The following is a 13359-nucleotide window of genomic DNA, read 5'->3' as shown; positions in this document are numbered from 1 at the left end:
ATTAAACCCTAGTTCTCCTACCATTTTTACACTAAACTGTACCATCTCCTATATTAGGTCATGTGGGAGGCATCTAATCTGTTCACTTACCTATTGAGCCTGAAATGTAAGGGTAATGTTTTTCTCCTTTCTGTCTCTCTCTCTCTCTCTCTCTCTCTCTCTCTCTGTGTCTCTGTCTCTGTCTCTGTCTCTGTCTCTGTCTCTCGACAGGGTCTCACTGTGTAGTCCAGGCTGACCTTGAACTCACCATGTAGCCAAGGCTGGCCTCAAACTCAAGGAGCAATCCTCGTGCTTCAGCCTGTAGAGTACTGGGATTACAGGCATGTGCCGCCATGCCTGGCTGCTTTGCTGTTTTTATATTAAAGAAAAAAACAGAAGTAATCTGAAAGAATAGAGAAATTTGTTTTGTTTTGTTGTGGTACTGGGGATTAAACCCATGGCCTTTTACATACTAAGCAAGTGTTCTAGTATTCAGCTATAGCTTTTTTTTTTTTTTTTAATTTTTAGAACAGGATCTGGCTAAGTTACCCAAGCTGGCCTAGAATGTGTGATCTTTCTACCTCAGCTTTCTGAATAGCTGGGATTGCAGGTGTCCACCACCAGGGCAACCACTAAGAAAAAGTTTTAAATTAATTCACCAAGTGCTTGCCCTCTGTGAGTTACTGTGCTTCAGATGGGGCAGGACAGCATTCCTGCTCATTAAAGATGTTCTAGTGTAAGAAATCAAAAGCCACGTGTGGTGGCGCACACCTGTAATTCCAGCATTCGGGGAGGCTGAGGCAGCCTCATGGTGAGTAGGAGCCCTGCCTGTGCAGTTTAGTGACTTAGCAAGACCCTGTCTCAAAAGGGGGGTGGGCTGGGGACATAGCTCAGTGTGGAGGCCCTAGGTTCCATCTCCAGTAGCACAAGAAAAGAACAAAACTAAGGTGGCAAATGGGCAGTGATCATAAAAAGCAGACTGCGGTCAGCATGTAGCAGAGATGATGGAGGGAGGCCAAAGCAGAGGTTGGGCTGGAGGGTAGACCAGTCTGGAGACAAGATGTAGGGGCAGCCAGGGCTGGCCTCTGAGCAGAACTGTTGCAAGCACAGGAGTGGAGTGGACAGAAGCCCAGAGTCCAGGGCTTCTGGTGAGTTTGGGAGCATCAGAAGTGTGTTTGTCCAGATCACAGCTGGCCTTGAATGCTGGGGTGAAGACATCCAAAGTCCACATACCCATCCATCGGTTAGCCAGACAGGCCCTTCCCAAGTATAAACGCACTCAGTGGGGACTAGAGCTGGCCCGGCCTGCCTCGCACTGCAGCTGGGTCCCAGCGCTGCCCTGGGTTCCTCCCTGCAGTCTCCTCCAGACCCCCACTGGAGCCATGGCCTGTGTCCCCACAGGTCCGTTATGCCACCTGGAGCATCATCATGGACTCCGTGGTGCCCTCTGACAAGGGCAACTACACATGCATCGTGGAGAATGAATATGGAAGCATCAACCACACCTACCAGCTCGATGTTGTGGGTAAGAAGGCCAAGTGCAGGCGTGCGCTGGGGGAGGGGTGCTGAGGCAAGGCCAGCCTGGAGCCCAAGACCCAGGGATGCAGTCAGAACAGCACTTGGCACTCACTAGGTGTATTGCCTAGAGCAGTCTCTTCGCGTCCTGGGCCTCAGCTTCACTTTTGTTTTTCATCTGTAAAATAGGAAGAGGGCCAGGCAGGAATACTGTTTCAAAACTGTATGTCACCGTGAAACAAAGTGCTGCTGCTAGTCTTTCTTGAAAGAGCTGACGGCTGCGGTGATGGTCAGACTGTTGCTTACCGAGGCTGGCAATATGCTGGGTTCCTGAAATGTGCTCCCAGTACTTCTTATGCAGTCTCTCATCAGACCAGCCAGGTGACACGAGAGCTCACACAGGGTGCCCAGGTCCACATCACAGGATACTCCAGGAGGCATGTGGGCTGTCACCGTGCCTGGCCCTTCTACAGGTTCTGCTTCACAAGCTCCGGAGATCGGAAGGTGCCGTCTCCTGGGCAGCGTGCTGCCTTGGCTTTGATGATAGTCTGAGAAGACCAGCCCAGGAGGTCTAGCCTAAGGTCTGTGATTCTGTATTTCCGACAGGCTCCTAGGTGACACACCGTCGCTGCTCCTGGGCCATCCTTGGGGCAGCAGGAGTTTTAAGTGGCTGATTTTAGATGAGAAGTAGACTAGGCCAAAATCTGGAGATGTGATTAAGTTATAGGCTCTCCATTTAAGCGAGAGACTTACTATGCCTGTAAAGTAGATGTATTCATTCCTTTGAAGAATAGGTTCCTGGTGGCTTGAGGCTGGAATCATACAGGTTAACAGGGCTCAGCAGAGCAGTGCAGAGGCCATTGTCCAGCACTAGAAAAGCGGGAGCTCCTCTCTTTAAGATAACATCCTCTGTCAGCGTCCCAGCCAGGACCTGCTCAGGCAAGGTCTGATGAGCCTGTTTTCTCTCTTCTTCCATAGAGCGGTCCCCTCACAGGCCTATCCTGCAGGCAGGGTTGCCTGCCAACAAGACAGTGGCCCTGGGCAGCAATGTGGAGTTCATGTGTAAGGTGTACAGTGACCCACAGCCCCACATCCAGTGGCTGAAACACATCAAAGTGAACGGGAGTAAGATTGGTCCGGACAACCTGCCTTATGTTCAGATCTTAAAGGTAATCTTGACCCCAGTCTTAATGGGCCACTGTGCTGGGAAGGAAACCAGTACCTTCTAGGGGCTCAGATTCCTGTGGTCAGGAGCACTGGCTGGGATTGGGACTCAGCCCTCGCCCGTCAGGTGCACACTTCGTCTTGGTAGGGATCTGACCACATCCCCAGGACTAATGACAGGATAGGTGAGGGTGAGCTAGGCACAGCTGAGGAGTGAACCACGGGGTTCCTTAGGAACTCTGAGAGTGCTCTAGGACTTTGGGTCAGCTCCTCCAGGCAGGTGTTTGGACACCTGCTTACTCACTGTCCAAGACCAAATGGTCTTCAGCAAGCAAGCAGTCCTGTCCTGGCCCTCCTTGTTTTCCAAGTGATGACCTTTTGGCACCTGGGATAAGGAACACAGCTTAAGTAGTTGGGAAAGCAAATGCCGCATATAAATCCTAAGCAGAGGAGTAATGGCATTTTCTTCCTTTTTCCGTCACTCCCAGATTCTCACTGTCCCTGAACGCTCCATTAATCCAGGGAAGGTAATAGCTAAGTCGCCAGTGGATCTTGCAACAGGAAGTAACCAAAAGCTGGGAAAGTGGTTTACCTCCTTGTCCCACAGTCAGACCTTGTCCTCCCTTGGCTTAGCTGTCCCAAAGATTTACTAGCTGTCCCTTCTCTTTGCCACTGGTGCAGAAACCGCTGTGCAGAAAGAGGGCTGTGGCCCTCCACAGGCGCAATCCCTGCTCCAGGCTGATATGTACAGAGAATTTGCTTTGGGGCAGTGATTTCTTTTTCTTTCTTTCTTTCTTTTTTATTATTTCAAACAAATGTTTTGGACTTTGGAAGCCAACTTGTTTTGTCCTGCTCCAAAGGGAAGATGACACATTTCAGTGTCTCCCTTGCCTCGCCTCCCCGGGCCCACCTGCAAGTCACATGGGAGCAGAAGTGGCTGCATCCCAGTGTCTGCCCCACTGACTGGTGTGTCGTTGGTTTGTTCCAGCATTCGGGGATTAATAGCTCGGATGCGGAGGTGCTGACCCTGTTCAATGTGACAGAGGCCCAGAGCGGGGAGTATGTGTGTAAGGTTTCCAATTATATTGGTGAAGCTAACCAGTCTGCGTGGCTCACTGTCACCAGACCTGTGGCGAAAGGTAATGGCGAGACGGATGGGCCCCTGTGCTGGGAACTTGACTTAGGCCCCATATGGCAGGGGCAGGCGGGGAAACCAGCACCACTCCCCCGTGATCCTTCTGCGTTTTTTGTGCCAGAGCCATGGAAAAATCCCTGGCCTGGGAGGCTGGTTTGGTTTGGTTCGGTCCTGTGTTGGTGTCTGCCGGTTCCCTCCATGCCTTCTGTGTGTCCCTCAGCTTGTGTGTGTATGTGTGCCTGGATGCTGGGGCATGGGCCAGTAGTGTCAGGGACAAGACCTCAGACTGAAGGTTTGAGTGATGGATGAGAAAAAGGGACTGAATGTTCCCTTGGAGGCCAGGCCCTGCTGGCCCAGAGAGAGACAGACAGACAGATAGACAGAGACAGGCTGCAGCTCCCTCCCTTCCCTCCTGTGTGTGCCCTCTAAAACCAAACAGCCCCCGCCGCCAGACCTTATTTCTCCATGCCGCCCGCCGCGCATGCTTGGGTGGACAGGGATGGCAGCGTGGTGAAGGGTCGTAACCTGCCTCGTTCCTCAGGTCCGCCGGGAGCTCCTCCAGGGCCTCACTCTCTTCCTCTAACAGGTCTCGCTGCCTGGTGGTTTTGTTGGTTCCTTGTTGCAAAGGAGATGCTGGGGAGAATTCTTCCTCTGGTTCCGTGTCCCTTCTCTCACTCCACCCCTTTCTCTGGTCTCTTTGAGGTCTCATGTCCTGTGCTTGTCCATTTTGCTCCCGTTGTCTCTTCTAGACTGCTGGAGTTAATACCACCGACAAGGAGATGGAAGTGCTTCACTTAAGGAATGTCTCCTTTGAGGACGCGGGGGAGTATACATGCTTGGCGGGTAACTCTATCGGACTCTCCCATCACTCTGCATGGTTGACCGTTCTGGAAGGTACACACTGTACTTCTCCTCTCGATGTCCTGCCCTCACCACGGGCACGGGGGGAGCATGCATTGTGGGGCCGGGGGAGACCCGCGCTGGGAGCAATGGACAGAGGGATGGCTCCCACCTGTCGTGTGCCCTTTTCTGTCCAACCCAAGGGCTGAGTCCTCTCAGCCCACTCGAAGGGTCCTGGTTTTGCAGAAACACAGAGACCTCCCACAGGACCTATGTCCGGCTCTCCTTTGGCCAAAGTGATGCATGCATGGGGTCTGGATTTACCTTGCAGCTGGGCTCTCCTCCAAGCCAGGCTCCTTCCGTCCTTGGGTCCAGCAGCTGTCACACCCACTTGGCACAAGGGGTCTGGATTACCTGACCCTTTTTGGCTAGTCCCAAGGGCCACAGAATGGACCCCACTCCCGCTGGCCTGGAACACAGGCGCTCGACCTGAGGGCTGGCCTGCCCTTCAGTCCTGCAGTCTTCTGTCACAACATAGGCTGCGTAAACTCGAGCTGCTGTGAGAATGCCCTGTCCCGCGGCCACGGGAGGCTTGGGGGTGCCCATTTACTTCTTGGATGCCACATCCCTCCTGCCCCATGGAGAGAGTTGTCTGTGCTGGGTCAGGAAGGAAGGAGCCCACAGCCTGCACAGGGTGGCAGGCTTGTGACCGCAGGGTGGCACTGGTCGAGGTTGTGTCTGAGTGTCCTGCATGTGGTGCAGGTACTGCTCTCTGCTGTGGCTGTAGACACTGCTCTCCTTTCTCCTGTCTCTCTCACCCCTCTACTCTGCTTGTCCGGCAGTCTCTCCATGCCCTGCTTGTGGCAGAGAAGCGTTCTGTTATCGTTGTCCCTGTCTGTCCTGTCTGTGCTCCCAGTGAGTCATCTTTGTTTCTTAATATTGGGGAAAGTTAAAAAGCAGAACACTTTTCCCACGCTCAGCTCTGCTGTCTCTTTGTCAAGCCTTGTACCCCTCTGGGAGGGCCTGAGAGCCACCTACCCCGGGGCTGGTGCTGTGCTGAAAGGGGAGGGCCGGCCAGTTGGCAGGGCTCAGGGCATCTGTGAAGCTGGCACCATCCTCCTGCTGAAGGGAAAGGGTCTCGGTGACATGGCTTCTGTGGGGATGGGTGTGAATTCTGCATGGAAGGTTAGGGAAGAAGGAAATAATGCCCCTCCATCTGCCTCCCATTTTCTTACATTTTAAAAGTCTTTTAGGGCCCGTAGAATTCTTAAGAATGACAAAAAATATTTTTAATCTCAAGCAATCCAAGTGTCTTTGGAATTCAATCACTGTGGCTGTGGTTTGGCCAGGTACATGTCTGACCTGACAGAGGTGACACAGACGTGAGATGGGATGTTTCATCGGGACATAGACTGGTCCTCCTCTCCTCTTTCCTCATCCTAAGAATATTGTACACCAGGTGGGGCCTCCTCAGAAATAGCCCATCTGTCCCCATGTAATAAGTGTGTGCCACAGTGGTGAGAAAGGGGCCCTGCTTCCATGAGGAGGCTAAGGAAGGTGTCTTCTAGGAGGGACTTGCGGTACCTAATACTGTCCCACACGGCAGGATGAGGATGGAATGTGCATGGCAAGATAGTCTAGTCCAGGGATGGCGAACCTTTGAGAGCTTTCAGTGATAACAAACAGCCCACTGTGGCACTGTGCCAGAGGTTCACCACCGCTGGAGTCCATCCTTTCGTAGGCTTCTGAGTCATTCAAGGAAGGCTCAAAGATCACAAGACATCTGATCTCTGTGCCAGGGTCTGGTCTTTGCCAGGCCCTTGCTTGGGTCTTATCCTCCCGTAAAGCCCCCAGGGCAGAGAAGATGAGTTTCTTACAGAGTGGGGGCCCTCGTGGACATGGTCCCCAGAACCTGCTAACACCCTATTCACACTGACCCAGCCCTGGAGGAGAGACCTGCCGTGATGACCTCGCCCTTCTATCTGGAGATCATCATCTACTGCACGGGGGCCTTCCTCATCTCCTGCATGGTGGGTGCTGTAATCGTCTACAAGATGAAGAGTGGCACCAAGAAGAGTGACTTCCACAGCCAGATGGCCGTGCACAAGCTGGCCAAGAGCATCCCTCTGCGCAGACAGGTAACAGAAAGTAGATGGGGGATTCGCATGCTTGCTGCCACGTCCTCCCCAGGCCTCTGAGTACACCCCCGGGTCCTCTTACACCTGCACTCTGCAGTCTCTAGTCTGCTTTGGGCTTTGCTTTCCAACTTCTGAGGCAGGCCCAACCCCTACAGCAGGAGGGTTCTGCTGCCCTGGCCCACGAATTGCTGCACTCCCCAAGCCCTAGCTCCAAGGCTGCACTCCCTTGGCAGTAGGTTGGGAGAGAGTCCTGGCAGGACAGTGTATAGCTGTTGTCCTGCATTCAGACTGTTCCCAGGGCCAGCCAGAGATGCGCAGGGCAGGATGGAAAAGAGGATGAGAGTCAGTGCCTGGACGCTCTCTCCCTCCTGAGAAGAAGATGCGGGTGTGTGAAGGGGTAAACTTCAGGCAGAGCACAGTGCTGGCTCTGGTGGGTGCTGTAGGGACCAGGAGCCCATAACCTAAAGCAAGGTTTTCACAAAGAACCGGGGCACAAATGGGGTTGTTAATGCAGTGATAAGCTGTAAAGTGTCGAGCCGTAAGAGGTGTAAAGCCCACAAAGGCTGATCAGTAGTGGAAATCAGAGCCAGAACTTGGTTCTTCTGACCTCCCCCAATCTGACGGGGGAAAGCACATCAGATACACCTCTGCCTTGGTGAAAAGCCCCTCAGGGACTTGAAGGAGTCAGCCACCCCCACCCCACCGTGTGCCTTGCTAGAAGGGTGACCCCACTCTTCCCTGCAGGTGTCAGCTGACTCCAGCGCATCCATGAACTCTGGAGTTCTTCTGGTCCGGCCCTCACGTCTCTCCTCCAGTGGGACCCCAATGCTAGCTGGGGTCTCTGAATATGAGCTTCCTGAAGACCCCCGATGGGAGCTGCCCCGGGACAGGTACCACTCTTAACGCCCAGCTTTAGGAGGATTCCCCTGGGTGGTTCTGATGGCTGAAGTTGTATGTACTGCTGCTTTTGGAGGTGCATGAGGTTCCTCCAGAAATACTGCTGTCCACTTCTTGCTCTTGGTTGGGCAAAATATAGAGAGGTGGCAGTGGGGTCCTGTGAAAGTGTGATCTTTACCAGCTCTAACTTACAGCATTTTCCATTTCCCCCCAAGACTGGTCTTAGGCAAACCCCTGGGAGAGGGCTGCTTTGGGCAGGTGGTGCTGGCGGAAGCCATTGGGCTGGACAAGGACAAACCCAACCGTGTGACCAAAGTGGCTGTGAAGATGTTGAAGTGTAAGTGACTCTTGTCCTCACACAGCAGCCCTTCCCTTCTGCACAGCCTGGGAGAGGAGAGGCCTTCTGCACCCAGGATCGCTACAGTCTCACCTTGGCCTTGGTGTCACCTGGGCTGTGCTCCAGTGCTCTCTCTAGACCCGTGACTAGTGGCCCCTCACTCCCACGTAGGCAACATGAGCTCCCAGTGGAGGGAAGGGAAAATGAAAGGGTGGGGAGGAGCATGAGCTGGAGAAAGGGCTCCTGGAACACGCTCAACCCTCCACCTCCCTCCACTTTGCTGTCCTCACGCTTCCTCCCTCTCAAAGTATCCAAGCCTCACCCCTTTCTGGTTTGCATGTGAAGCTGATGCAACAGAAAAGGACCTGTCAGACCTGATCTCTGAGATGGAGATGATGAAGATGATTGGAAAGCACAAAAACATCATCAACCTGCTGGGGGCCTGCACACAGGACGGTAGGCAGCAGCTGGCCGGCTCCCCTGCGGGGCAGGTTGCGTGGAATGTGCGGTGGGTAGTGTGACAGGGACTCTCGGCTGCCCCAGGGAAGAGATTGGGAAGAGGGACGAGTTTAACGGTGGCAGGCTGGCATCCTGTGAGTGCTGATGTGAAAGTACAGGCACCAAGATTCGTAGGCATTGTGGAGACTCGAACAGGAAAGTGACAGTGGCTTGAACTGGGGCTCCCACATCCAGCTTGGTTTGGGAACTTCCTGGACTGTGCAAGAAAGAATGTGTCTGATTTTTGGTGGTGGTAGACTCCCTGCTCCTCTCCAGCGGTGGAAGGAGGAAGAATAAGACCAGGGCTTGGGCAAGTGGGGTAACATGGGGTAGATTTCCTCCAGGGTAAGCCACGCCTGCTCACCTGCTGCCCCTCCTCCCCATGCTCACAGGTCCTCTGTATGTCATCGTGGAATATGCCTCCAAGGGCAACCTGCGGGAGTATCTGCAGGCCCGGCGGCCCCCGGGGCTGGAATACTGTTACAACCCCAGCCATAACCCTGAGGAGCAGCTCTCCTCCAAGGACCTGGTATCCTGTGCCTACCAGGTGGCCCGAGGCATGGAATATCTTGCCTCCAAGAAGGTATGGAGCCTGAGTTTCCCAGGTGAGGTCAGGGTGGGACTGAGCTCCTAGTACCCCAACTAGAGACTTTTCATCCTCCAGGAGAGTTGCAGCTCTATTGAGCACCAGTCCCAGGGGTTGTCCTAAGGTCCTGGGGACCTCAGACAGGAAAGCTGGTATAGCCTAGAGGCAGTGGCCTTGTGATCAGACTGAATTCTGTTTAGATGTGTGCTCTACCACTTTGCGTGACCTCAGGTAACTATTTCTTCAAATACAAAGTAACAATTGATAAGGAGGTGAGACAGTCACATCTGTGCAAGTGTTACACGGATAGTTCTTGGTTCACCAAAGCAGTGGCTTTGCTTGAGCCCCAACCCAGTGTGGCTGTGCTGTGCCAAGGGGACAGGGCTCAGAGCTGGCACCAGGCAGACCAAACACAGGCCTAATGGGTCAGCTTTTTGGTGAAAACCCAAAAGCTCAGAGCTGGGGGACTAGAAAAAATGGCGTATAAAGGCTTTGGTAAGAGGTTCTGAAGCCCAGAGCTATAGGTATTCGGAGTAAAGGGGAGACTTGGGAGCACGCAGTGGTATGGCCGGCAGTGTGAGGTCGGGGCTCCACCATGGGCTGCAGAATGTGTGGTGGGATGGGACAGGGGCAGGGCAAAACACTGCGGAGAAGCAGCGTGCCTTTCAGGGCCAGCGCCCCCACCTGCGCCCGCCTCCTCTGCAGTGCATCCACCGAGACCTGGCCGCCAGGAATGTCCTGGTGACGGAGGACAATGTGATGAAGATCGCAGACTTCGGCCTGGCCCGAGACATTCATCACATCGACTACTATAAGAAGACAACCAATGTACGTGCCGCTGGGCCGTCCCTGCCCAGGAGCCCCTCCACCAGCCCTGCCGGGTAGATGCCTCCACAGTAGCCCAGCCAGGTTCTCTGGGTGGGAGGATGGGCTGAAGATGCATGTGTCCCCCCCCCCCCACCCCCACACATGTCCCATCCTGCCTGCACCCTGCTTGTCCTCCCACTGCCCTGAGCTGGCCTTACTCTCCCTGTGCTGCTTGCAGGGCCGGCTGCCAGTAAAGTGGATGGCCCCCGAGGCACTATTTGACCGGATTTACACTCACCAGAGTGATGTGTGAGTCTGAAATAAGGAATTGCCAGGGATATGGAAAAGAGGGTTTCAGCTGGGTTCTGGGTCCCTGGATGGATAAGCGTGCCCATCTCGGAGGGAGGAACCGAAGGCAGCCTGAGCCTGCCTTAGCTGGTACTCCCCTTGGAGGGAGGGCTGAGTCAGGCAGGGGTGATGGGAGAGTGGGTGGCCGGGCTCTGCACTGAGTCGCAGTTTCTGTGATATACAGGTGGTCGTTTGGGGTCCTCCTGTGGGAAATCTTCACACTGGGTGGCTCCCCATATCCTGGGGTGCCTGTGGAGGAGCTTTTCAAGCTGCTGAAGGAGGGTCATCGTATGGACAAGCCCAGTAACTGCACCAATGAGCTGTAAGCCAGGGAATAAACCTGAGGTCCCGAGCTCGGCCGGGGAGGAGAGGGCTGTGCATCCCGAAGAAGTGGCCTTCCAGGCCGCCCTCCACACCGCTGTGCTGTGTGCAGGTACATGATGATGCGGGACTGCTGGCATGCAGTACCCTCTCAGAGACCCACCTTCAAGCAGCTGGTAGAAGACCTGGACCGCATTGTGGCCTTGACCTCCAACCAGGTAAGGATGCCTGGGCCAGACATCCACATCTCACATGGGTGCCTCTTGGTGAATATGGCCCTACAGCCCCTCTGCTTACCTGTCACAGGAGTATCTGGACCTGTCGATGCCCCTGGACCAGTACTCACCTGGCTTTCCTGACACCCGAAGCTCCACCTGCTCCTCAGGGGAGGATTCGGTCTTCTCTCATGAGCCGTTGCCTGAGGAGCCCTGTCTGCCCCGACACCCGACCCAGCTTGCCAATGGTGGACTCAAAAGGCGCTGACCACCGCTCCAGATCCCATCATCAACTGAACCCTTCATCCACACTCCCTGCCAGACTCACTGCCTGTCCCCATGCCCCTTCCTGCTGGCAAGGGCCAGCCACCTGTCAAGGCCTTCCTGTGTGGCCTGCCTTCCCTCTGCTGGGCTTCCTTCTTCCTCCTCCTCCTCTCTACCTGCTTGTGAGAGAGGAGCAGAAAGACGGGCACCAGCCAGGGGCCACTTCCTTCCCCCCAGTGTCGGACCAAAGCTCCCTCCCTGCCCTGGCACTACCTGGAGGGCTGGGTGGGGAGACGAGAAGGCACTGGGCAGAGCTTCCTGAGATGCTGGTACTGGTTCTGTGATTCACCTTAGCCGTCAGCCCCTTGCATTCTGGTGGCAGGTGCCTTGTCCTCAGGGCTACTAGAGTAGGAGGTCACTGCTTCAGGCCTCAATTGAAGGTGAACTCTGCTCCAGATGGATGGTGCCAGTGGCTTAAGAATTCCAATACTAATTTGCTTTGCTGACCAAATACCTGGTACCAGAGGATGGTGGGGCAAAGACTGGGAGCAGCGATGTGGCCCTGGGGCCCAGCCCTGAACTGGGGGCTTTGTACATAGCTATGAAGAAAACACAAAGTGTATAAATCTGAGTATATATTTACATGTCTTTTTAAAAGGGTCGTTACCAGAGATTTACCCATTGGGTAAGATGCTCCTGGTGGCTTGGAGGCATCAGTTGCTATATATTAAAAACAAAGAAAAAAGGAAAAAAAAAGGAAAATGTTTTTAAAAAGGTCATATATTTTTTGCTACTTTTGCTGTTTTATTTTTTTAAATTATGTTCTAAACCTATTTTCAGTTTAGGTCCCTCAATAAAAATTGCTGCTGCTTCATTTTTATATGGGCTGTGTGAAAAGGGAGCAGACGTCCCCTGGAGAGGAGGGAGGCGAGGCCCTTGGGCCGTCTGTCCGGCAGGCACTGCTCATCCCCTGCAGTTTCCTCATCATCTGTGTCGTAGGTCACACACCCTGACCTCCATGACAAACCTCCTACCTCTCCGAAGCTTTTGGGAAGAAAGGAAAAGAGGACATCCGCATCGTGGGCAGGATCCTCCTGTCTGCACCCCAGAGCGCTGGGCAGAAAGCCAAGGCCCAGCAACCCCGACCACAGACTGTTTCCACTGTTTCCGCAGAGGGGAGAGAGGGAGGGGCCCTGGGGTAGCCAAGCAGGAGTGCTCAAGTGACGAGGAGAGGCCTGCACTCACTCCCAGATGTGTCTGCCCTCTCCCTGTGGGTGAGGTGTGGCCTGTGACGAGTGACGGAGGGAAAATTTGTCGCCTAAGGCTAGCTCTGCATTTAGGTTCCCAGCTTCATCTTTTCCCCCAATCTAATGTGTTCATTACCCTCCCACAAACCGTTCTTCCTGCCTCTGCAGGACCAGACTGTGCTTCTTGGGTCTGTCGCAGATCTTGGCTTCCTATAGTTCTTCCTGTACAGACTCCACCCCAGACCTCTGTTTTTGTTTTTGCACTGCTTGGAAACTTCCGCCCCCTGCTGGTGTCACTGTCCTCACCAAGTGGATTCTGGCTTCTTGGCACCTTACTGTTCAACCTACTCGGCCTCTGTCCTCACAGCTTCCTTTCTGCTGGTTACAGACAACTCCATGTGCTTTCATTTCTGTGGAAAAGTGGGATTGCTGCTTCACATTTTCCTTTTGGAGCTGATAGTTGTTGGCAGCTGCAGTGCTGATCGCTATTGTAAAATTCTCCTGCTTTTGTTTCTCTGAATATGCAACTGTCAACATATTACCATTTCTGTTTGTGTTTAAAGAAGGTACAATTTGGTGAACAGAGCCAGGAAATGAATTTTATCTCTTAAAATCATTTGCTTTAAGACCACACAGTAGTGTCTTTCCTTGTGAAACAGCAATGGTCATTCTTGCGTTGGCCCTGCTTTGATGTGTGTGGATGGCAGGGTCTATAAAGGACTTCGTATGCATTCGAGAGCCGTGCAAGGCACCGTTACTATAACGGTGATGTTGCTGCTGTTACTACTCAAATCACCCACAGATTTCCCCAGAGACTGAGCTGGCTGTCAAATAAAAGATAGTAAAATTGACCTAAGAGAAAATGAAATGGCTATTTTACTTAGATGACCAGATAAGGTCTCTTGGGAAAAGGAGTCCAGTTTACCTAATGAAGACTTTGTGCTGTCAAAGCCCTGAATGTGTCTGGCTTCCTCAGGGTTAAAAGATTAGGTCCTGGGACGACTACAGCACTAATCAATACTGCCTTTCCTAATTGCCAGGGGCTGGAGATCATCAGTCCCTGGCCAC

General features: G+C 53.5%; 1 protein-coding gene across 7 annotated transcripts in view; it reads left to right on the top strand.

Annotated features, from left to right (window-relative positions):
• Positions 1-13142, top strand: part of Fgfr1 (fibroblast growth factor receptor 1) — a 51108-nt gene extending 37966 nt beyond the window's left edge. For 6 of the 7 annotated variants that reach the window (XM_013521512.1, XM_013521511.1, XM_013521506.1 and 3 more), the window contains 13 exons: positions 1381-1504; positions 2473-2663; positions 4543-4687; positions 6575-6777; positions 7516-7661; positions 7884-8005; positions 8351-8461; positions 8896-9086; positions 9795-9917; positions 10135-10205; positions 10429-10566; positions 10678-10783; positions 10872-13142. In XM_013521512.1, coding sequence (XP_013376966.1) covers positions 1381-1504; positions 2473-2663; positions 4543-4687; positions 6575-6777; positions 7516-7661; positions 7884-8005; positions 8351-8461; positions 8896-9086; positions 9795-9917; positions 10135-10205; positions 10429-10566; positions 10678-10783; positions 10872-11048 — 1848 coding nt within the window. In that variant the 3' untranslated portion in view covers positions 11049-13142. The remainder of the gene's footprint in view (positions 1-1380; positions 1505-2472; positions 2664-4542; positions 4688-6574; positions 6778-7515; positions 7662-7883; positions 8006-8350; positions 8462-8895; positions 9087-9794; positions 9918-10134; positions 10206-10428; positions 10567-10677; positions 10784-10871) is intronic. The other variant, XM_013521508.1, reaches the window with a different exon arrangement.
• The last annotated feature ends 217 nt before the right edge of the window (positions 13143-13359 follow it).

This window comes from Chinchilla lanigera, unplaced genomic scaffold (genome assembly GCF_000276665.1).
Source record: "Chinchilla lanigera isolate Chin_1 unplaced genomic scaffold, ChiLan1.0 scaffold00062, whole genome shotgun sequence".
NCBI classification, from domain to species: Eukaryota; Metazoa; Chordata; class Mammalia; order Rodentia; family Chinchillidae; genus Chinchilla; species Chinchilla lanigera.
The sequence above is the reverse complement of the archived record's forward strand: the minus strand, read 5'-3'. Positions and strand labels throughout refer to the sequence as shown.